This window comes from Diorhabda carinulata, chromosome 5, assembly GCF_026250575.1.
Source record: "Diorhabda carinulata isolate Delta chromosome 5, icDioCari1.1, whole genome shotgun sequence".
NCBI lineage: Eukaryota > Metazoa > Arthropoda > Insecta > Coleoptera > Chrysomelidae > Diorhabda > Diorhabda carinulata.
The window spans coordinates 5,001,504-5,025,510 of NC_079464.1; the positions used below are offsets into that span (position 1 = coordinate 5,001,504).

Here is a 24,007-nt window from a genome sequence, read left to right on the forward strand (position 1 = left end):
GTTCCTGTTACCCATATCTTCTAGATCTAGTTGTGCAAGACCAAAACCATCTCAGTTTTGGTCTTGTTTATCTTCGAAATGATTGAAACAGAAGGTATGAATAAAAGAGATATCAGGGGGAGAGATAGGAAATAGGATGGAAGGTATAAATAGCAAGATATTAGTACCAGAATATCCTTTTCTTTAGGGAAAAACAAAACTGGTCTTTTTTTCAACATCAGATCAGTCTAGTTACTATAGTAGAGGCTTCTGGTACCCATATCTTGTAGAACTAACCGTGCAAGACCAAAACCATCCTAGTTTTTGTCTTGTTTTGTTTCCTGTCTATTAGGCAACAAACTGAGTAAATTTCCATTTGGGTCTGTCATCTTTGACTTTCCTTCCATTGGAGAACTCATTATTTTTGAATAGTGAAAGTGTGATTGGAAATCACTAGTTATGAAGGTTTTATCGTAATGAAGGAAATTTTTAAATTTTGACAGTATTTAAAATTATTTAAATTAAATTATGGTATATGACAATAAAAATTGCCAATTTAGATGTAATATGAATATGGTTTGTCACGTTTTATAAATAAATATAGAAAATGGTTCTAACCTAAAGTAAATATTTAAAAATCTAAATTAAAGCCTGGATCGCTGTCGAATGAACTCAACAGTTCCTGGTCGGTGAACGTCGTACCGTCCGACGTTGCCAAGTTATCCAAAAATTCAAAATTGAAATCTGCTTGTGGATTAAATGCCGAACTGATGGAATTTTGGGTTATATTCGATGACGGTACGACGTTGTTCATTTGATTGCCAAGTGACATGTTCGGCTGTTGTTGAGATTGTAAAGATTGATTAGATACTGAGATCGATTGGGATTGTTGCATGTGGATGTTCGACATTGACATCTAAACAAAAAATCAATTAATAAAACAATCAATAATATTGAAAAAAAAACTACTCACGTGTTGATTTTGTTGTTGCATCATGGACTGCTGCTGTTGCATGTGTAACATGGCTTGATTCATGTTGTTCATTTGGGCCATGGGGTTGTTATTTTGGCCTATAATTTGACCTTGACCCATTCCGGGAACAAGTCCTTGTTGATTTGACACAGGTCCTCCGCCGGTAACCATTGCTTGTTGATTTCTGAGCTGTTGTTGGTGTTGCAACGCCGACATTTGTTGCATGTTATTCGAATTCATGTTAAAACCTAAAACAAGTTAATCAAAATAAGATTAACAAACAAAATAAAGAAAGCTGTTTACTTGACAATATAGAGAATATAAACGATTTTGGCCAAAAGATTTCATAATAACCTCATCTTAACCACTTTTGAGGTTACATTACTGTGCAACCTTTTAATCTACTGTGTATCCCTACCAGAGCTTCTTACAGCTACAGCTCACCTAATATTTTAACAACTTCTGTCTTTTGACTGGATTGGAGAAGATTAGGTCTCCACTCTTACAAGGTTACATTCCGAAGCATTTTTTGTATCCTTCTCCTCCTCACAGAATCTATGATGCTTAATCTCATCAAGTGCTTTCTGAACACCACAGAGGAAGCCATTAAGGAGACGCAGCTGTGATCCAAATACTGTTTAAGTCCATATGTATCAGAATAGCTTTTCCTCTTTCTTCAGAAACTCTTGAAGCACTAGGTGATCCAGAAGTCTATCCTTCCAACAGATCCAGTATTGGTCAATTTCTGTGAGTACTAATCTTCTTTGATGAATTCCAAGGCGGTAGTATCCTATGAAGAAGCTACTAGGATTGTTTAATTCTGCCAATTACTGTATTGGAATAAGCTTTGTGAAGTAGTTCCGGTTCAGTCCGAGAAGGCAGTTCCTGAGAGCTTCTTCTTCACGTTTTTCCGTCTTCTGAGACAATATAGGACTTCTTACTCGTGAAGAAACTTGGCATATCACCTCCGGAAAATGTGCTAGCTTCTAGGAGGTTGTACCTATAAGTTTCTTGTTCAAAATGTTGGGGTATCCTAGAGGTAGATGATCCAGAAGTTTATTATTCCTCACAACAGATTCAGTATTCGTTAGTTTCTGCTGGAACTAATCTTTTTGTGTCTGGAGGTATCAGAGTACAAAAGGAACTTTTTGTGAAGATCCAGTCCAGGAGGTTACATGTCTTTCAGTTTTCTCCACTTCAAAAGACCTCCAGGTCTATAAAGGGCTATTTACTGGCGAGCTAATTGATTCTTGTGAGACTAAAAGCCACAACTGAAGACACATTAATAGTATTTCTAATTTTATCTCAAGTAGATAGATTTTATTTCAACCCTTGAGAAAAAAAATTCAATTTAACTGCAAGTATTATTGAAATAGTGAAAGGTTTTGAAGCAGTTCAATTTTTTCGATGATATACAACGAAGCAAACTGCAGTTTTTTGATACCATCGAGTTCTATATCCTGATCACTATGATCCTAAAAGATCTCGAAAAATAAAAATCTGGTTATTTAATTGAACTAACCTTGTTGGAATTGGGGTCTCATAGAAGTATAGCTGGAATTTTGCTGTTGGGACATCAGCAGATGCCTCCATTCCGTATTGTGCTGCATTGATTCCATTCCAGCTAATGGTCCCTGTTGCCTGGTATATATAGCTCCCCTTTGGGGTATCTGTTGGGGTGGAATTTGTTGCTGTTGCTGTTGCATCATGTACATATTTGAACGCATCATCGGTCCTAAAATTAAAATTAAAAAAAAAAATAAATAAACGATATAAAGTTTATATAAAAAAATTACCTGACGGAGGCATAGGTTGCATAGGCATTCTTCTCATATTCGGCGGCGGTGCGGGCGTAGCGTATCTAGATTGCATTCCTTGCATTATTCCGGCGGTGGTTTTGTAATCGGGCGGCGGCGGTCGCACCATGTGTTGTTGCATCGCCGCTTGCTGTTGTTGCGCCCTCAACATTTGTTGTTGGTGCAATAACTTTTGTTGTTCTAACGATTGGGAAGTCATTAAACGAGGACCCATTCCGGTACCGGGTTGATTGTTCACGTTGGGACCGGATGATCCGGACATTGAAGAAGGTCCCATCGAATTGGGTACACCTTAAAATAAGACTTCAATTAAACACGAATCCAACCGCGAGGGTTAACAGAAAATGTACCTTGATTTCCAGCCCTCCTCAAGCTTTGTTGAGTGAAATTGATGGTCTGTGTCTGCGACATGGAATAGGAATCCGTGTGGCTTCCCATTCCGCCTACAGAATGCATAGAAGGATGTTGCATGCCTCCCATTTGTCCAGGCATACCGCCAGAGCTGCTCATATTGGAACCCATTCCGCTCATACCAGTTCCTGGTCCGATATTGCTGTTGGGCATACCCATGTTACCTGGACCTGTCATATTATTACTCATATCATTTCCTAGAGGAAAAAATTATACTATATACTCTACAAGGTGAGATATTAAAAGTTGAATTTAACTTTCCTTCTTTTCTAATCTATAAATTCTCCATTAAATAGAATTTGATTAACCGGCTAAAGTGTGTACTAGATTTTGTTACGAAAAAAACTGTTCTCGAGTGGTTCAGGCCAAAAAGTCACCTTTAAGGTGCTTCCCCAGTTTGCTCCTCCTAAGAACAGTTCCAATTCATTTTCTATATCTTGAAACTCCCTCTAATGTATCAATTTAAGTATTTAGTTGGATTGTGTATCATTTAAATACCTGATTTCGTTCTAAAATCTTCCTTTTTAGTGATTTTGCTCAGTAGAATACCTCTATATTGGTCTTCCAGTTTTCTCCTTTCAATTAAGGCTTCTACATTCTACATTCTTTTCTACTTAAAAGGATCTCTAATCGATCAACTTGGTATTTAATTGGAATGGGTACATTTCATTCCAAAGTCATAATTTGGAGTGATTCAGTTCAGAGAAACATCTATAGAGTGGTTTTACAGTTTGCTATTCTCAATAAAGGCTCCTTAACATTTTCTTCTCCTTAAAAGCTTCTCTAATCGATCAACTTAAGTATTTAATTGGAATGGGTACCATTTAAGTACCACATTTCGTATCAAATACATAATTTGGACTGATTCAGCTCAGAAGAACACTCCCATAGTACTTCTCCAGTTTTCTCTTTTTAGAAAAGGTTCCAATCTATTTTCTTTACTTTAAAAGTGCTTCTAATCGATCAATTGAGTATTCAATTGGAATGTGTACTATATAAGTACCAGATTTCGTTCTGTGCGATTTAGTAGCAAAATTACTTACAATAAAAATTAAAGGGACATGTAAAATGGCAACTAGTAACTATTTACTAGTTAAAATCTTGAATTTTTAATTGCAAACAATTAAAAATCACTAGTAATTAAATCAGGAGTAGTAGCTAGCTGTTGGATTAAGGGAATATCATCAAATCAAGCTAAGTTGACAGCTTTTTCGAGAAGGATTTCAATGTTTAAATCAAAAAATCAAAATTTTTCAAATAACTTTCATACCGGTCATATTTCCTTGTTGAGTCATACCATTTGGTCCTTGCATATTTGGTCCCATTTGATTACCAGACATTTGCATATTATTTCCAGGCATTTGATTATTGTGACTCATTGGACTATGAGAATTGACACCGTTGGACATAGGTGAGTTCTGGTGTTGCGGCGTAGACATTGGACTTTGTTGATTGGCACTACTGGTATTCGGCTGGGACTGATTGGAATTATTTTGACTCGATTGCTGAGTAAAATGCATACCTTGTTGGGCGGCTATATTAACGGTGCCTTTAATATCACCAGAAAGATGTACGTGTTGACCGGCTGATACCTAAAATTTCAAAAAAATAAAAAAAAAATAAATAAATTATGATGATAACCTACCTGTATGGTATGACCGTGGCTTTGCTGACTAATATTCATTTGTTGGGCTTGATTAATTTGAACGTTTGTCGATCCGGGGTTGTTATTATTATTATTTCCCGGACCTGAGGGAGGTCTAGGTGGCGTACCGCCACCGAAAGCGCCGGTATTGGCATTGGTACCTGTGTTACCTCGAGGTAAATAACCGGGACTACCGTGATTACTAGCACTAGGGCTACTGTAAGGAGAATATTGTTGTTTATAGATGCCTGGATTTTTACGTTTCATGTCAAATTCGTTGCCCTGCTAAAATAAAAAATAATCAATAAAAACAAATTTGGATACCGCTGATGTTCATTTGTTATATTTGGATAAAAGTATAGAGGTATAAACGAAGGAGAAGCTAAATAACAGGATATTGTAGAAAATTAATGTGAAAGAGAAATAAATAGTGAAATTGTATAATGTAGTATTAGATTATTGTGCATCTCATTGTTCTGCCTCCAAAATAAATAAATTCCTTCCAAAGTAGGCTATTTTTCTTAGGTCTTTTTGTCTCATTTTCCTATTCCTTTGAGTTCCCTAAGCTTATTGATAAAATTGGCAGGACATTCATAATTTAGATGCAATGCTGTCTCTCTTTGGATTGCTCGTAGAATCCACAGTTATCCTTCTCCTTCATACCTATCATCTTAAGGTGGCATTTTACCAGGAAAGTCACCGATCACCAGTTTAATATCATTTTTGGATATCTCGACAAGTTCCTCAGCTGATTGTCTTAATCCTGGAATTTTTCTCTAGCAAGATTCCATTGGACACTTCAACTAACTGTTCAGGTATGCTCTGATGTAAAATATGGAATCTTTTTACCTTGTACAAGACCGCTTAACTTTCTAACGAGGTTTCCATTAAAACACTTCTGACCAGATACGTTAAGGTAGTAACTGCGAAAAATAGTGGTGCGTAGAGAGTTTGAGATTGATCCAATAATACACAATCTCTATCTATATATCATAGAAACGCGTTTGAACTTGCGCAAGATCTTTATTGACCCATTATTGGCAGTCACTTTGAATTAAATGTCTCTGTTTATCATGATATGTATTTGATACATTTATTTGTCACTGTTTTCTAGGTTTATCGATTCTAGTTAACTTGTCACATTCCCGTAGCAAATTATTTTAATATATTTAACATATCAGGGTAGATAGTATATGCCGAGTGTTTTGGTATCCTTTTTTGAATTATAAATTGTTTTTCGTTTAGTTTTTTTGTCTTCGGGTTAATCCATAACCCAGCAAACGCTTTTTTTTAATTTAGTCTCTTATTATTATTATAGATTTTATCACTTTTTGGAGTTTTTAATATTCAAGGTCGATTCTGCATTACCCCTAAGCAGATATAACCGGTCTCAGGCGGTTGCAACAATTGCAACCTAGAAAAATATATTTATCCCAATTAATTCGATATAATTAGAGTTTTCATATATTATTGGGAATCAATCATCAAAGTAGCAGTCAGATTTATTGTTTTTTTTTAGATCACTGTCTATCTATGTTCTGTTCTTATATTTTTTTCCTTTAGGAGTTTTAAAAAATCGATATTCTCAATGTCTGCATTATCTTCACCTTCGACTGCTTCGTCTTCTTCTGCTTTGCCAAAAAATCGCTATTGTTAATGACAGTATTATATTCACCTTCTTCAGTATTGTTAAAAAATTGTTATTATCAATGTCTGCATTATCTAAACCTTCAACTGCTTCATCTTCTTCTGTATTGTCAAAAAATCGCTATTCTCAATGTCAGCACTATCTTCAACTTCTTCGGCATTGTCATAAAATCGCTATTCTCAATGTCTGCATTATCTTCACCTTTAACTGCTTCGTCTTCTTCAGTTTTGTCAACGTCTTCAATAGCAAACAAGCTGGGGTAGCTAACGTCCACTGATCCATCTTTGTTTTGTTGATTTTATCATTATACTCATATCGAATACCAAATTTGTTGACCGTTTAATGACATAATTCCTACTTGGTCAGTTCAAGAAAGTCCTAGAATTTTTTTGACATAATCCTCGACGTTTAAACCTATTTTTATTAAAAATAAATCAATTTATAATATGAAACCGTATATATTTACTTGGAAAATCATTTCCTGTTTGATCATATCAGGTTGCGGGAACGTGGGACTATTTTTATGGATAGAATTTGGACTTCCGTAATCGCTCCCTTGGAATTGAAATTCCCCGTAAGGCGATCTGGCCGCGGTAAACGATAATCCCATTTGATTTTTATGTTGATGTTGTTCGGCCATTTGTTTTAGAGTTTGCGCCGCCGGACTCAACTCGGTTTTAACAAAGTCCATATTGGAGTAGGAGGGAATGCGGGGATTATTTTGTTGCAACAACGGACTCGACGTCGTCTTGGAATCCTGAGAAATCGGAATGTTCTAAAAATAAAATATTTTGTTAAGAAAAAAATAGTAAAAAAAATAATTAATTACCTTAATATCTTCGGTTTTAGTATCTAATTTGTTATCTTCGAAATCGAAGTGTTTCATTAATTCGTAATCGGGGTAATTCGAGATATCGGTGATAAGTTCGTTGAAGGTTGCCGATGAAATTATATCGTCGTTAGTATCATCGCCGATGAGATCGGGGAATCCCCCGAAACCCGCGCCGCCGTTAGCGGCAGCGTCTTTTTCCAAAGCCGCCGCGCATTGATCGAGATCGGCGAAATCGTTGTCAGGTTCTTGTTTCACACATTCGACTAATGTACCTACATCGAGGCCTGAAATATTTCAAAAATAATTCAAGCAATTGAACCTTTTATTTTCGTATTTTATCAAATTACCAAACTAGAAAGAATTTAATAATATAATTACCAACAAAACCCATTATCAAACGGTATTATCCCTTCCAGATCAATCAATATTTATCATTATGGATCAATCATACCATACTAGGAAAAGCAGACCCAATCCCATTGATACAAGAAGATGGATTGAACATTTTTGGACCAAAATGCAAGCTCCCCATACCATACTAGGAAAAGCAGACGATATCCCATTGGTGCAAGAAGCTAGATTGGACATTTTTTAACCAAAATGCAAGCTTCCCATGCCATACTAGGAAAAGCAGACTCTATTTTTCATGGACAAAAACATGTAATCGAGAGTTTTGTACAGAAATCTCTCCAGACAACATATTTACATTTTCCTTCCAAAAAGCAGCACCGATTCCATATTTTGGACCATAGCCCTACTGTAACTCAATTAAATGTCAAACAACATAAAACTGATTGGATGGCTAAAGGATTCTTACTGGGAGACAGTCCAGGTCTAAGACAATCTAATAGATTTATAACCAAAACAGTTAAAAAACTTCTTGAAATGCCCAGAAACGATATTGAGCTTGCGACAGGTCAATGTCTAGTAAAATACAACTTTAAGACGATAGGCATGATGAGAATAACAAGAAAGTCATAAAACAGCGTGAATTTACTGCCCATTTTGGCCAAAGACTTAGATAGATCGAAGAAGTAGTGCTTGGAAAATGGGACAAAAAAATCACCAGAAAAATTGCTTCCTTTGAAAGGAGTTTACGTATTTTGGAGGCAGAACGATGTGATACACATTATATATGAGGGAGGGAGCGGCCAAAATGACTTCTCAAACAATATACACCTTCTATGTTCTTCATCGGAGTCTTCTTTTTCGCCCAGGCTAGGATCTACTTTCCTTCATCATTTACAACGGATGTTTTCTCATTATATGACCTGTTATGGTGATCTTTACGATTTTATAAATCATTCATATCTTTATTACTTTTACTACTTCTTCTAGCATCCAGTTTTTGTAACATCGTTCCATTATGAACACATGTTCTTTTCCCAAATGAAATTTTCCGTTTTCATCCAATATTTATCAAAAAAATTCATTATTTTGTATACTCTAGGTGTACTTATGGGACAATCCTCGTAGTATATTAAATCTACTTATTATTTTAAAAGCGGCAACGCCTCAACTTATCATTTCTCCATACGTTAAAGCGAATAGCGGCAGTTCGAGTTTTGAACACGAATAACAGCATACTTAGTCAAATCATGTTTAAAATAAAATTAAATTTGACAACATAGCAAATTTATTTATCGACAGTTGGTGATGTAATACCTTTCGATTCGTCGTTCCTAACAACAATTCATTAAGCAGCACTGTATATATTTAATACATTGAGCGGATAAATGATAATTTAATTATTGATTATTTATATTTATTTCGAAAATATTTTCCCAAATTTGATGATTATATATATATATATATATATATAATGAACAAATTTAAAATTTTAATTCCCGCCAATATGTTAAATTATAACGAGCAGCCATGATATTTATTGGTAAAATAAACAGCGTTGCCATGTTTAATGAAGTAAATTTTAATTATGTGACTATTTTTTAGTTATAACGAAAATAAATAAGAATTAATGTTTAGTTAAAATTTTTCTAAGAAAAAAAATAATTTTTATATTATATCTTACCTATATTCGAGGTCGATGTTGATTTTTGAAGATCTGGATTTGATTTTGGAGAAGATACATCACTTTTTACGGAAGCGTTCGCATGTGTTTTTACAGTGACGTTCGTCGATATCTGTTGGGGTTGGGAATTGGCGGCAGATGTCGTAAATTCCAATTGTTGAACGATCTCAACGGAAAATTTGGTGAGACCTTCATTGGAACACTGAAGTTTCACTGGAGGTTCGAAATTTTCGCTTGGTCCGCCGCCGCCGGGATCTAATTCTTCGGAGGAACGTTTCAAAAACTTTTGCTGCTGAAACGTGAAAAATTATTTGGGGGACTGGATTTTTTTGTAGTATTTATTTTCTCGTTTAATCGGCGAAGAGCTACGGGATGATTAGTATTGTTGCGAACTCGTCCATGACATCGACCGTAAAGTCGGCCCTGTTCGGTTTTAATAGAAGTCTAAAGTGTGGGGAAGACGTATGTATAAGAAGTATGTATAAATCCCACCACTGTTAGTAATATTTTAAATAAATAAGAAAAATATTACAATACTAAAAATGTTCTCAATTTGAAATGCAAATACCAATAAAACGGGTCTTAAATGCCGCTAAAAAATATGGTGGGATGAAACCCATTCTAAGAAAATGTAATAAAAATGGAAGGAAAAATAATTTACGGAGGATCTGAGGTACCGGAGTGGAAGGGGGTGAATTTTTAAGGGTAAAAAACGATTTCAGGCGAAACTACGGTTCTTATGGAAACAAGTTGAATTGCAAAGTTGTAGGCAATAAAAAGATCTACAACTTTTATATCCACACTTTTTTCACATAACCTCAAAATTTATGGGAAAAATTTAAATAACCAATTTTTGAAATTTTATTTTAATCTCTTACAAAAATTTTTTTTCACGAAATTTCGTTGAAACTTATCTTTCATGTTCTAAACACAGTTGTATTTATTTCATTTGAAATATTTATTATTTTACCTAATATTCACTATATCGCCTTAATTTTCAATCAAAAATTCTCATAGCAAAATTTCAACTTTTTTTTGGAGAGTTTTGTTTTGTGTTCGCTGAAATTTTCACTTTCTAATGGTGTCAAAAATATTACCGTCACCATCGTATATTTTCTCAAAAAAGGCTAAAAAAAAAACGAAAAAATCTCGCTAACCGTCTTTATTTCAAAAATTCATAAATGTTGAGGTTATGTGGAAAAAATTGTAAATCTTAACTACAACTTTGCCATTCAACTTTTTTATATAGGCCTTGTATTTTTCCCGGAAATCGAGATAAACCGTTTTTTAACCTGAAAAACACACCCCTTACAATTTTCCTCTCATTTTTATTATATTCTCTTCCTTTTTCAAAACATTTCATCCTACTATTATTTTTTTTTTCAAAGATTATCGACCCTGGTCTAGATAAGCTTTCCTCTTTTTATAATTATTATTATATTTTCTCAATGTCAAATATTCCAAACAGACTAATCCTCTTAAAATGATATAGGCGCGTCTATGTAAATCGATATGTAACAATGAATAGCGGTAGGCGGCAATGCACTTAAACCGTTCGACGATATTGGCACAAATTCTACACTGTTGCCGTGATTACTGATATTCTATTTTGGTCTTTGATTAGAAAATGATTAGATTCGTTTCTAGAAAGTATTCGTATGCGGAAAGAAAAGCAATAAAATGTTTGTTAAGTATATATTGGATGATTTCACATAATAGACAATTTATTGTGGGTTCTAGATAACATTTTTAAGGAAAGAAAAAATCGTAGTTGACCTTGGAAAACTGAGACTTGTTTTTTAAGAATAATTTTATATGCAAATTCGAATCCGATTTGCTTAATAACGTCAAATTTTACATTAATATTAACGCAAAAACGTAAAAAACTCCAAATTACGATTTCTCAAAGTATCGTTTTTATATTTTAAGTTTTTATACATTTAGAAATTTTTTTTGGTGAAAATTTCAAATTAAAAATTTCAAAAGTACAAAACGAGCCAATTTCAAAGTATATAACCTCGAATTTATTCAAAAAAATCAAAATTTGTCGAATTAGTATTATTTGTACAACCAAGACAATCTATATTGAAAAATTATCAATGATTTTAATTCAATACTATAATGAGAATAGATAAAATAAAGTGTATAATATCAATTATAACTATATTTAATATCAAAATATTTAGATGAAAATAGATCAACTTTCGTAATAATTACAAGTAATACGATAAATAGAGTATACGGCAACGCTGTTGTGGCCAATGGCTCCGCATCGGCATGTCCGATGGCACTTGCACAGGCCAACAAGTGGGGTGGAGCGGGAAGAGAGTTGGGCAACCGGCAACTACGAACCGCCCGATGATGAGAAATATCTCCTAGAGAATGAAAAGTGTCTATGTACGACACCGATAAACTGCACCGTCCAAAAAAATTATAATCACTATTAAATTGAAAAACTAATTTTACAACAAAAATACACCTAAAATTGCCGTATGCCATTCTTTATTTTAAGAGCAAGTCCGGGTTTGGTATGTAGGATGGGTTGGGGATGAGGACCCCAAAAAGCATTGAAACGAGAAAATGGCATATAATTTGAAGAAAAAAAATTGCTTGAAATAACTCCTAGAATGAGCCTAACCTAACCTGACTCAAACTAACCCAAACAATTGTTTTTATTTTTGGATTCGAACCCAGAACCTCTCGAAAATTCGACATAAGTCTGGCAAAGTTATCGAAAAAAATTAAAACGAAGCATGTGATTCACACAGATGTCTGTATGTATCATGAAAACAAGTTCACGCTTTAAGAAATGAGTTTTTTTGATCCGTCGCGGATTACGAAACATTGTTTACCGAATTTCAAAAACCATTTCCGAACTCGCCACAGACATTCTTAAAAACGGGCTCTGTTGCCGACGCGCCGTGCTCCAAACAATCTGTATCTGTAACAACTTATATTGTTTGCTTCCACTCCACACAATTCGCGAAGAATTTTGCGAATGGTACCTACCTCGGATGCAGCATTATGCAGATTATGGGCACTAGTCGTAGTGTAGAATTTCGTTAGTTGAACTTCTACTCTATATACAACGAAAGATTAAACTACGTCGCGCAAGTCAAGTCTCTGGTAACGGCGCAATTTTGCTAAGATCTGATCGCTTGGCGGTCTCGAGACAGAATGAATTTCTCCACGATTCCAAACGCCTCGCCTTGGACATTAAGAAGGTTACTTGGAATTTTCTGGATTAGGTATGGACCGATTATCATTTTATTGAGGGAGTTTTTCGAAGAATTGTTTGCTTGTATCAAGTGCAAGGTCATATGGTGTGATCCGTAGTTCCAGCATTCCATTTTGTGATCTGATGAAGGAACCTTCAAGCTGAATGGTACGGCCATCGGCGTAACTGCGTTTACTGGAACGAACAGAATCCTCACGTCTTCATTAAAGAATAATTAAATCTGTCTGGGGTGTGTGCGTGGGCAGTGGTATTCATGCGGGAGGTCGCGCCTGGAAATACTCGGAGATTTACAGGAGATGCCTCTCCGTTGCAAAACGTTGCCGGAAATGCATAGATTAATGGAATAACTACTTAGGAATATTTGTTTAAAATGATAAAATTTAGATGTTTGTGCAATTGAACCGACACCGCCAAGTGTACTGTAAACTTGTTTGGTTTCAATTTAACCAGAACGTTCCGTCGAAATAAATTTTGCATCTTGCACTTTCCAAGTTTCTATTTGTTACAATACTTTTGTATATAAAGTAGCAGGTATAGCGGATATATGGTAATAATAGGAGACACGTTGACCATTTTCACATTGTTAACCTTTTAATTTTTTTATTTCACGTCTTACAAACAAGTTCCAAGGTCTACGTTTTAAAACACGATATTTATAAAAATGTTCGAAATGAATTCAAGTCTAAATTGATAATTATTCAATCAAAATTAGAATAATCACAATTATTTTTATAATAAAAAAAAATAAAATCGGTTGAAACGATTTTTTTTCATTGGTAGAAAATGAAAATATACTTATTAGGTTAGAAACGTTTAAAGAGGGCTTTTGTTGAATTTGAATGGCCCTGATATAGGATTTTATAACCTCAAAAACTTCCATATATTAACTTTATCACATATACAATGCTCCACTTTACTATCTTAAAGATAGATATATTCCTATTATCCCTGCTCTAAAAATTATATTCGATAGGAGTGACATTAGAATTTGATTAAACTTTTCAGTTGTGGACACAATTTCCTCTTCTTCTTTCTAAATCGATTCCAACACTTCCACAAGTAATCTTGAGCTTAGAGCTCCCCAGTGTCTCACATTTTCGAGCTATGAAGATTTTTTTTCGTTTTTCCTACACTCAATCTAATGAAGGCATTAAAATGTGTCTTCAGTTTCATAGTTTATAATAGAATAGTCACTTAGATTCGTCAAGCTTCTGTTAGGCCCGTAGTACCCTACTTGACATAACCAAAGGCAATGTCCTTTGTAAAACTGATTAGGCACTTTGCTTTAAACCTTTTGATATCATTAGGTAAGTTGTGAGCTTTGCCAAAGTGTCTGAACCGTGCCCATGTGAGTGTTGGGTAGTTTCTTCCTTCTATATATAGCAGCGGCACTCTGAGTCGTTTGTGATGCCAATAGTGTGAAGGTTAAGTCTGAGATGACCGTGTTAGATTAAAAGTCCAGTTAGCAGTCGAATTTCACGCAGATTTGAATAGAGCAGTTGTTTGAGACGAACGGTAGGTGTCTTTCTCATTACTGTTCTTAATATTTAGTACATTCTAAGTACTTCATCGGATGGATTCCCAGTATCCATACTTCAGTTCAATATAAAAGAGTTGTATATACATAGGTTTTAACTGATAAGTAACGTAAGTATAGTATTAACATTAATAGGCTTTTCATTCTAACAAATTCATTGTCTACATATAGACAAGTTTGCTGTTAATATATAAATTTGTCCAAATGTGTTCTTCATTTGCTAATTTTGGTAATTTTGCTTAAGTTTTTGGGTAGAAACTATGTTTGTATGTGATAATTTTGAGGCTGAAAGTAACATTAATAAGATCCTAGAGTAATTATTCTCCATTCCCAACTCAAACCGTAGCATTTCCTCTGAATTGGGCAGTACCTTTTCATTTTATTCCAGAGGTCCTTTGTATGGACCTCTTCTCTTCTGACCATACTGGTACTTTTGAAAGAAAAATTCAATGTTAACTATTGACTTCAAGTTTTTCTAGTATCCTTGTATATACATATTAGCAATATTAAATAAAGAATAGTGAGTTTTAAGATAATGGATTTTAGAAATACAATGTGTTAATATTAAAATTATGTTGATAAAATATTTCAAGGTTTTTAAACAATTTTATCTAAATGACAACAGCAATTTGTGTTACTACCAATTACTTTTTATATTGTTATCATTATCATTAAATTGCCCCCAAAAAAATGATGGTATGAGGCACAGAGACTGTTGTTATAATTAATTTACCATATTTTTATTACCCCCCATAAATCTGCTCCATAGCATTCTCCATCATCCAGTTGTCTTTCTGACCAGCCTTCCGTTCCTAGGGCTTCTCTTTTTTTATTTTTTAATAGGTAACTGTAATGGTTTATCCATTTTCACCTGAATCACCATGTCAGATATTTACATTACAAAAAAAGCTTTACAGACTATCAATTAAAAATATATCATAATATAAAAACAAACTGTTTCAGAATAACAATTAATATGGTTAAACTCACCACGTGTACACTACTTTGTATCGAGGAATCTTGATGCTTCTTTTCAGCTTTCGTCTTAGGTACTCTTTTTGCTTTGGCATCGAGGTAGCGTTGCTTCAGCTGCAGAGTATCCTGCAAATTTTGTTCGCAGAGGCCGCTAAAAGATTGGTCAAAACGCGGCATGCAGTCACTTTGTCTTCTTCGGTACCCCTCCATACGACGACGTAATCTTTCAAAACATGCATAAATTGTAAATAAAAACTTGGTGAGTGATAGTTCTGAGATGTTTTGGTAACATTAAACTCAGAAATATATTAAGAACACTTAAAAAACTTGAAGATATTTTGAAATTATTCAAAATCGTATCAAACTCAATGGACTGAATTTATGAAGCAATAGATGTCCTCAAACAGTGGTCTAAATAGCGACTATAAGAAAGCAACTTGAATAGGTAATATAAAGAAGAAAGTAAAGAGTTCAATGAAGCAAAAGTTTGGTTTCAATTAATACAAATCCAAGCAAGTAGAAATGTTTTATATAATAAAAGTCTAAACAATTGTTAATTTATCAGTAAAAACATATTAAAACTACTGATAAATAACTGTTTCACTAGTTGAGAATTGTACAGGTTTTCCTCTCTAATTTCAATATTATAGATATTCTTAGATAGAACTGTAACAAACCAAAGTTCATATATTTACAAAGTATTTAAGACAAATTACTGGTTTTAGTGGAGAAGAAACTATATTAAATAGTATATAAATATGTACTTACCTTTCTACTATGGCCTGTTTAGGTGTAACTTCACTATTATGAAGGCCAGACAGTCCTGGGGGCTGGGGGACGACGGGGGGGCCTGTAGGAATATTCCCACCGCCGTCTAAGCAACCCCCTGGACCAGGTATCCCTCGATCCAGCGTGTTGCTGCCAACCGGTCACTGCCCCATCACATCGCACAATCCACGAATATTCACAGCACTCCGTATAATAACATAACCTCAAACTTAAATATTTTCATATAAATTTAAAATAGGAAACGTATTAAATTTATTCGATCATTGAGCGTTATCTAAATGCATGATTATGGTCTGCATCTCTATACATTTTATTTATTTTGATAAAGAGCTGACACGTTATTTTGAGAAAAAAATTAGTAAACAAAAAGTTCACTGCACTATTTAACAGGTTGTTTCACGCATGCCAAAAATTAATTCGTGCTTCATCGACGTATAGTCCTGCTATCACTTCCTTTTATTAAACTAGAAACTGATAGTAGTTGAATACATTATTATTTTTTACAAAAACAGGTTGTAAACACTGTTAAATCGACGGTACACTTTTTCCTCAGAGGTGGAAGTTGGTAAATGGAACTTCGATCTGTAACACCCGATTCACTAACGTTCACTCGCTAACAATAGTTTCAGATTGCAACAAAATTTCTCAATAACTAATCACAATCACTTTACTGCTATTGCAAAAGAAGCACAGCTTTCGTCTCTAATAGCAGATTGCGGCCATCTTCTTAGCGTGCCAGGGTGACCACCTAATTAATGTCAAATGAAAACGATCTTAATATATAGGCAACCAGTTTTATATGGAAAGATCGATTTTATTTGAGTTTATTAGGTGATAGTAACTCAAACCCTTAATCACATTTACGGGGTAGATATTTTTGTTGTCTTTCTTTTATTTTGTAATCGTTCATTATGATTGCCCCGTTTTCGGCAAACCTTCTCATTTCAACATTTCACTAACCCCCGGGTGTTATGTGACCTGTTATTTTTGATGTTGGTACCGTTTTTAAGTTATGTCAAAAAATAATACCTTCAAGGTTATAAACAAATAATGTCGAAAGTGACCCCAAATATTATCACTATGACCAAAATTGCGACGAGAATCCAGCAAAAACTTCAAACTCATTTAGAAGCACAACATTTACAAGTGATAAATGAATCTTACATGCACAATGTTCCCAAAGGATCGGAGACTCACTTTAAAGTAGTAGTTGTTTCAAATAAATTTACAAATTTACCATTAATAAAAAGACATAGAGCGGTAACTGATGTGTTGAAAGAAGAATTAAACAATGGAGTTCACGCTCTTTCTGTGGAAGCTAGAACACCTGAAGAATGGGAGAAAAGCACAAAAAATGTACAACCTAGTCCGTCATGTTTAGGAGGATTTGGCAAATAGATTTATTAATTTCGTTTTTTTTGTATATATTTATGTAAATTTACAGCGATAGTAAAATAAAAGTATATTTATTTTTGGGTTTGTTTTATTTAAAACTGCCTTATACAAAATCAAAAGCAGCTGAAAAACAGGGTTTAAACCAAAACTGTATTCATATCTAAAATTTGAGTTGTGACTGCTCTTTTAACTAGATACAGTCATATATGTCAAGGTACCTTATTAGCTTTTCAATGGACATCAGCTTTTGATAGTTTTGAAAGAGCATGACGGGCCTATAGAAAGCCTATATGTACAATAAGTCTCAGGTCCACTAACCTAACCCCAAACATACATCAGTTTTATTATAATTTAAAATATACATGTTGTCTTAGAAATTTTATCATTCCGTTGAAATCCACTCGTTTTCCTTGGAATTTATTTATATTGTAAGTATCAAGCTTTTTATAGTATCTGTTTATTTTCTGTAATTTTAAATAAATACTTGACATATTATAAACACGATATTTGGGGTGGCGAATCGCGATCATTATCTCAAGACAACTTTATGTTGTTAAAGAAGGTGTAAACTATGACAAAAAGTAAATAAATTTATATCAAATTTTGCTTATTTTTTATTATTTTTAGAAAGTTTATTTGTTAAAACAAAATAAAGTAAATTTTATCGAATTACAAACTTTCCATGTTTAACCAAACACCACCTTTCACTGAAGTGATGAAAGAAGGATTTAACTGTACAGGTAATTGGGTTTTTTCATTAAGACTGACTTTATAATCCCTTAAAATTGTTATTATTCCACATTTAGCTTGAAGTTTGCCGAATCTCATTCCTAAAAAGACATTCCCTAATAATAAGTACTCTACATACATTAACTAGCAAAATTAAAAATAGATATTTTTGTAACAAGTGTGTAAAGTAACCTTTTTTCGACGAATGTGAATGTGATAATCACATGAGTCGAGAAAAGGCCTTTACACACAAATTGCTCACAATATTTTTTCTACTAATGAAAATTTTATACAATGTGTACAGTAATTTTTTTTCAAGATAAATAACAAAAGTTTTAGAAATATTTTATAATTTATCCGAGGTAAAGATTTTGGTTAAGTTTTTAATTTGACATAACATTGTAGCCAATAAATAAAATGTACAAATCCAAAGTGTAAACGAAATTATGGCTCTTGTATTAGTGGAAATTACATTATGAACGTTGGTAGTCGTGCGGTATTTTGGTTTTCATGTTGTAAGATTTGTTGTTGAATATTGTATGTGAATATTTGTATTTTTTTTTGTATTATTACAGTCAATATTACTGACTGTGTACGATATAATTAATTATTTTCATTTCTGTTTAAACGAATTTATCAAAAAATAAACCAAAAGTTGTAATTAAAGTTTCAAACTTAGCATCTTAAAATGAATACCATGGAAACGACAGGAAAAAAATTACAACGTGGCAATGATGTAAAACAGTTGATGTTCTATGTAAATAATTGAAGTTTTGAACAAAGTTAGGTTAGAAACATGAATAATTTTCTATAGCGGACCAACTGCACTGGTCTTATTGTTCCATAATATAATCCTAGCAATATTAATAAGTTATTCTCGGTTTAAATTGTTTTAATTGTTTGTTGTACTTTAATTTTGCTTATATACTAATAAAAATATATATATATGAAATTCTATTGTGCTATTTATGTTTACCTATACATAACCTAGGTCCTTCACCAAATGACAAAAACGCAAAATTCGATCTATCTGCAGAATTTTCAGGACTCCATCTATCCGGATCGAATTTTTCCGGGCTGGGATATATTTCCGGATCGTTTTGTAAAGCTTCCACAGTCAGTTTTACTATGGTACCTTTTTCGATTAGTACATTCGAATTTGGGATCTTGTACGTTTTCGTACATATTCTTGGTAAAAGTGGAATCGGAGGGTATTTTCTCAACGTTTCTGAAAAAAAATCGATTCGCCAAAATTCTATTAACGAATCTCAAATTCAGAAAGAAAAAAAATGCCCACAAGAACTTAGTAATGTTTCTATGATTTAAATTCGATTATATCTTTTCAGATTGTGCTATCAACAAATTATAATTATTCATCAAATAATAAACATTATAATAAAAATATTTTTAATACAATTTTAGATTATATACAATCTCACCCTGCAAAGCTTGTTCCAAATATTGCATTTCTTGTACACCCTCGTAGGTTATATCACCATCATATTTTTTTAAAACTTCAAGTATTTCTTTTCTAAGTTTTTCTTGAATATCCTGATTCATTGCTAACTCTAAAAGAGCGAACGACATTGTTGTGGAAGAAGTTTCAAATCCTGCTAAAAAGAAACTGAAAGAATGAGCTGTTACTTCATTTAAAGTGAGGAAAGAGGTTCCGTGGGTAGATGTTTTCATCGTTTCCTCATCAGTTATGGTTCCTGAAACAATTAAAACGATAAGAATATGCAAATAAAGGTGTGTAAAACTCACCTGTATTTTTCAGTTCGATCAACATCTGTAAAAAATCTTTCCTATACACGTTATTTTTCTCTCTGTATTCGATGGTACTTTTAACAAGATCGAAAAAGAATTTTTCGACATTCTCATCAGTTTGTTTGAAACTGATCGCCTTTAAGAACCATTTCGGTGAGTAATGATGCAGCATCCGCTTAAATTTTCCTGTAATGCCGAAAGCTTTGCTGCACTGCGTTCTGAATTCATTGTTCGGTTCTTTCATACAATTACACTCAATTCCGAAAGCTACTGATCCTATTATATCCGTAGTAAATCTAGCTAATAATTCTTTTATAAATACTGCTTCGTTTTTCTTCACTTCTTCTTTTAACAATTCCTGAAAGCCCTTAGAACAAGCGGCAAGAGTATGGAACATCATCTTCATCTTCCCTGTAAATTGGTAATTCCGCGAACAAAAATTTGGTTTTATTAAAATACGAGGTCTGGGTATTAAATAACGAGACTGGTTACGAAAACTGGTTTAATTATAAAGTGAGTGCCTTTAGGAGCTCTGCCGTTTCTTGCTTTACCGCTTCCCATCGACTCAAATCGGGTCCCTTTCAAAGCAGATCTTTTTCTAATCTTTCTAGGTTAGGAGCAGACCCGTCGATGGAAAAGATTTTCGTCAGGAGTCGGATTTTTGGCACCAACTTCGCACAAACTTTTGTCATGTGTAATTCATCGTGTTAAATATTTCTAACCGTTTCTTTATCGGCGTTTACAGCCTCGGCAATAATACGGATGCTCATTCGACATTCTGCACGCACAATTTGGTTGATTTTGGTCACTGTTTCCGGAGTTGAAACAGTCACAGGGCAACCTGGGCTCTGGTTATCTTCAGTGCTCTCTCGGCTCTCACTAAACCAAAACATGCACACAAAAACATGCGCACGAGATAGAGAATTGTCCCCAAATGCCTCTTGCAACAATTAATAGCACTCAGTCTCGTTATTTAATAGCTAGACCCCGTATAGATGTCAGGGACATACGAGGGCTGCTACTTAAGTAAGTAAGAGATATGGCAACTCTGATGTGAATATGTCAAATATGACGTTGTCATCATAAAGTTTGACATTTTTAATGGTGCACGTAGGTAGAACGTGAAAGTTGTTCAAAATCGGCTGTTGTGCCAGAAAACAACGATGCAGTGCGAAAACCGATATTGCAAGATTGTCATGTGACATACCGTGAGAATGAGGCATACTTGGGCACTAGTTCCACTAATTATACATTAAAAATTGCATGAATATTTGGATGCCAAAAAGATTGGATGTCATATAATTTGGCAATCGCTCAAAAAGCAGCTTGTGCCGATTGGTGCAAAGAAATGCTGAAAATTCTCAATCCCCGTGCTTCAAATGATTGTTTTCCAGAATCAGGGAAACCAATCACCGAAAATGATTCATTCTCCTTCACGACAATGCAAGTTTTCACACTTAAGTATAAATCAAAACGTTTTTGAACAGTCAAAATAATGATTTCTTCTTATTCCCGCAGATCAAAAAAAAATGGCAGGGTCAACGTTTTTTTACACCCGAAGAAGCGGTCGATGCGTATTGATCTTAATAGAGAATATTTTGAAAAAAAAAGTAAAGCCATATCCATTATAAATATTAATTGAAATATATTAAGTAGCAACCCTCGTATTATTGAATTAAATTTTAATCTAAAATCTGAAACAATAAAAAAAACAATAAATTGTGAAGAAGTTGTATAAATATCCAATAGAATGAAGGTCCTTGAACCTGATAATTTATATTTTCGGTGAAGGATAAATTATTAACAAAAAAATAAAAGCAAATACAATATTTAATCATCATCATTAACATTGGGCTAGATTTAAAGTAATTACATGAGATATATTATATCAAGAGAGATTCTAATCTCAAAATCAAATGAATTTTTAGAAATTCTCTACTTAATAATCACATTCATGTGTAATTCCGATTGTAAAACACGGTGAAGGCTAGGTGATGGTTTGGGGATGTTTTGGAGGAAGCGCGACTTGAGACCTGGTAAAAATTGACACATTCGCCCGACCTCAACCCGATTGAGTTGTTGTGGGACAAATTGGAATGGAAAGTCAAAAAGCAGTTTCCTATTCCCACTTCACATCTTAATATCCTAAAAAACGAATGGAACCAAATAGACGACGACTATTTGTCTAAATTGTTACCGAAAATGTAACTGGAGTAATAAAAGCAAAATAGACATATTATATAACGCACCTGTTGTAAATGTGGGAGTGAGTTTTGCTCTGTGATTCCTCCATTTCTCCCCTTCCAAAAGAAACAAGCTCCCCGTTAGTGGATCCACTTTTTCATTCACATATAAACCGTGGTCGCTGAAATGACTGAAATCTTTCAGCATGATATTTTTGATTAATTCTAAATCAACCGGCACCAGCACTGGAGACATCATCTCATATAACCCTCCATAGCTCAATCCTCTCTTTTTCAATTCGAGATAAAATTTTTTATAAAAATCGAAATATAATATTTTTCCTTCTTTAACATCCTTCAAACTGCCAGCTGGGAAGACGGGTTCGATCGTGAATACACCTTTATTTTGCCAATATGAGTACCTCCATTTTATGTATAAATACAAAATTATTGGCAAACTTACAACTAAATATATTAGAAACATTTCACAATTAATTAATTTTGGAAGTAACACTTTTTATTTATCTATACTATTATCCAAATATTACCTTGATACTGTTATCTATTTTATCTTTCTTAAAAAATACATAATTTAATGGGCTCTTCGCAAACAATGTCTAATTATATAAAAGATTATACTCAAGGATCAATCGGCCACTCTGTATAAATATTTAACCATACCGTTGAAGCGACATCTATATATTCGTTTCAGTACTAGTCGATTGAAGGTTAAGATAAGATATTCAAAAAAATATCGTCGATTTTCTATCGAAATTCTATATTTATTTGCGAGTATCAAATTCGAACGAGTACTCTTGATGTATATGTTACGTCCCAAGCCCGATCTTGTACGGAGTCGAGCTTCGTACAATGAATTTGTACGAGGTCCGATCTGTACAAGCCATTTTGTACGAAGCCGAGATTGGCGGACTTCAGACAGAGATGATTGTACGAAGTCGACTCTGTACAACGCTGGTTGTACGGAGTCGGAGCATCGATACTCACTCGGTAATGAGCGCGCTATTAAGATTTTAGTAAACACAAACGTAGTTATTGTGATTGAAAGTATGTTCTCCGGCTAGTTGGCTACCATCTATTGTTAGGTTAGGTTAGATTAGGTTAGGTTGCGTGTACTACTTCGGAATAACGAAGTCCGCCAATCTCGGCTTCGTACAAAATGGCTTGTACAGATCGGACTTCGTACAAATTCATTGTACAAGATCGGGCTTGGGACGTAACATATATACCACTAGTTTTGATAAAATTCAGATTACTATCATTTCTTTTTCTGCTAAAATCATTAATAATATGTAACTAATTTATAAATAAAATTGAAAAAACTAAATGTGTGTTCGTATATTTTAAGTTCGATAAATTGAAAATTAGTTTCTTTCATAATTTTTTAAAGACAGATGAAAATTTTACGTTTCGACTTTTCTTTAACTTCTTCTTCTTTTTCCTACTCCATTTTAGGCAGATTGTCTGTTCCTTTTCTTTAAGTCTTCATTAAAATATGATATTGACACTGACAATTTTCGTATATTAATTAAAATATCGATATTTTTTGTTCTGTATAAATCGATATTGTTTAAGACGTTTAAATATTTAACTGCTTTCTGACTTCCCTCTCCAATTTGTCCCACAACAACTCAATCGGGTTGAGGTCGGGCGAATGTGTCAATTTTTACCAGGTCTCAAGTCGCGCTTCCTCCAAAACATCCCCAAACCATCACCTAGCCTTCACCGTGTTTTACAATCGGAATTACACATGAATGTGATTATTAAGTAGAGAATTTCTAAAAATTCATTTGATTTTGAGATTAGAATCTCTCATGAGATAATATATCTCATCTAATTACTTTAAATCTAGCCCAATGTTAATGATGATGATTAAATATTGTATTTGCTTTTATTTTTTTGTTAATAATTTATCCTTAATCGAAAATATAAATTATCAGGTTCAAGGACCTTCATTCTATTGGATATTTATACAACTTCTTCACAATTTATTGTTTTTTTTATTGTTTCAGATTTTAGATTAAAATTTAATTCAATAA

General features: G+C 33.7%; 3 protein-coding genes across 9 annotated transcripts; 1 reads left to right on the plus strand and 2 right to left on the minus strand.

Moving 5' to 3' along the window:
• Positions 1-286: 286 nt before the first annotated feature.
• On the minus strand, positions 287-16,626 carry LOC130894289 (neurogenic protein mastermind-like). 7 transcript variants are annotated; one of them, XM_057801008.1, is made up of 12 exons: positions 15,856-16,626; positions 15,103-15,310; positions 9,338-9,626; positions 7,303-7,589; positions 6,940-7,248; positions 4,826-5,107; positions 4,451-4,772; positions 3,120-3,350; positions 2,749-3,060; positions 2,475-2,687; positions 953-1,200; positions 287-895 (listed from the first exon to the last, which is right to left on the minus strand). In XM_057801008.1, exons 2-12 carry the CDS (start codon positions 15,295-15,297, stop codon positions 611-613), a joined length of 2,973 nt encoding a protein of 990 aa, XP_057656991.1. In that variant the 5' UTR covers positions 15,298-15,310; positions 15,856-16,626; the 3' UTR covers positions 287-610. The 7 variants fall into 7 exon arrangements, with proteins under 7 accessions (XP_057656991.1, XP_057656988.1, XP_057656990.1 ...); XM_057801005.1 differs by having other exon boundaries at positions 3,120-3,377; positions 15,856-16,625; XM_057801007.1 differs by having other exon boundaries at positions 4,826-5,110; positions 15,856-16,624.
• Positions 16,627-16,890: 264 nt separating this feature from the next.
• On the plus strand, positions 16,891-17,349 carry LOC130894294 (DNA-binding transcriptional regulator BolA). Its single transcript, XM_057801015.1, has one exon. It carries the CDS (start codon positions 16,927-16,929, stop codon positions 17,272-17,274), a length of 348 nt encoding a protein of 115 aa, XP_057656998.1. The 5' UTR covers positions 16,891-16,926; the 3' UTR covers positions 17,275-17,349.
• A 523-nt stretch (positions 17,350-17,872) lies between these two features.
• LOC130894291 (probable cytochrome P450 6a13) lies at positions 17,873-22,574 on the minus strand. Its single transcript, XM_057801010.1, has 5 exons — positions 22,017-22,574; positions 19,765-20,178; positions 19,440-19,712; positions 18,977-19,228; positions 17,873-18,101 (listed from the first exon to the last, which is right to left on the minus strand). The coding sequence occupies exons 1-5, from the start codon at positions 22,432-22,434 to the stop codon at positions 17,941-17,943; spliced, it is 1,518 nt and encodes a 505-aa protein (XP_057656993.1). The 5' UTR covers positions 22,435-22,574; the 3' UTR covers positions 17,873-17,940.
• Positions 22,575-24,007: the final 1,433 nt, after the last annotated feature.

Excerpts from the sequence above, each read along its gene's own strand:
- LOC130894289 (XM_057801002.1), bottom strand. The coding sequence starts at position 15,297 with ATGGAGGGGTACCGAAGAAGACAAAGTGACTGCATGCCGCGTTTTGAC. Across the intron at positions 5,111-6,939 it reads AACAGGAAATGATTTTCCAA|CAGGGCAACGAATTTGACAT; the intron begins GTAAATATATAC and ends TTTTTATTTTAG. Across the intron at positions 896-952 it reads TGCAACAACAAAATCAACAC|ATGTCAATGTCGAACATCCA; the intron begins GTGAGTAGTTTT and ends TTTTTTGTTTAG.
- LOC130894294 (XM_057801015.1), top strand. The coding sequence starts at position 16,927 with ATGTCGAAAGTGACCCCAAATATTATCACTATGACCAAAATTGCGACG.
- LOC130894291 (XM_057801010.1), bottom strand. The coding sequence starts at position 22,434 with ATGTTTCTAATATATTTAGTTGTAAGTTTGCCAATAATTTTGTATTTA. Across the intron at positions 20,179-22,016 it reads CACTCCCACATTTACAACAG|GGAAGATGAAGATGATGTTC; the intron begins GTGCGTTATATA and ends ACCAATTTACAG. Across the intron at positions 19,229-19,439 it reads TTTGGAACAAGCTTTGCAGG|AAACGTTGAGAAAATACCCT; the intron begins GTGAGATTGTAT and ends ATTTTTTTTCAG.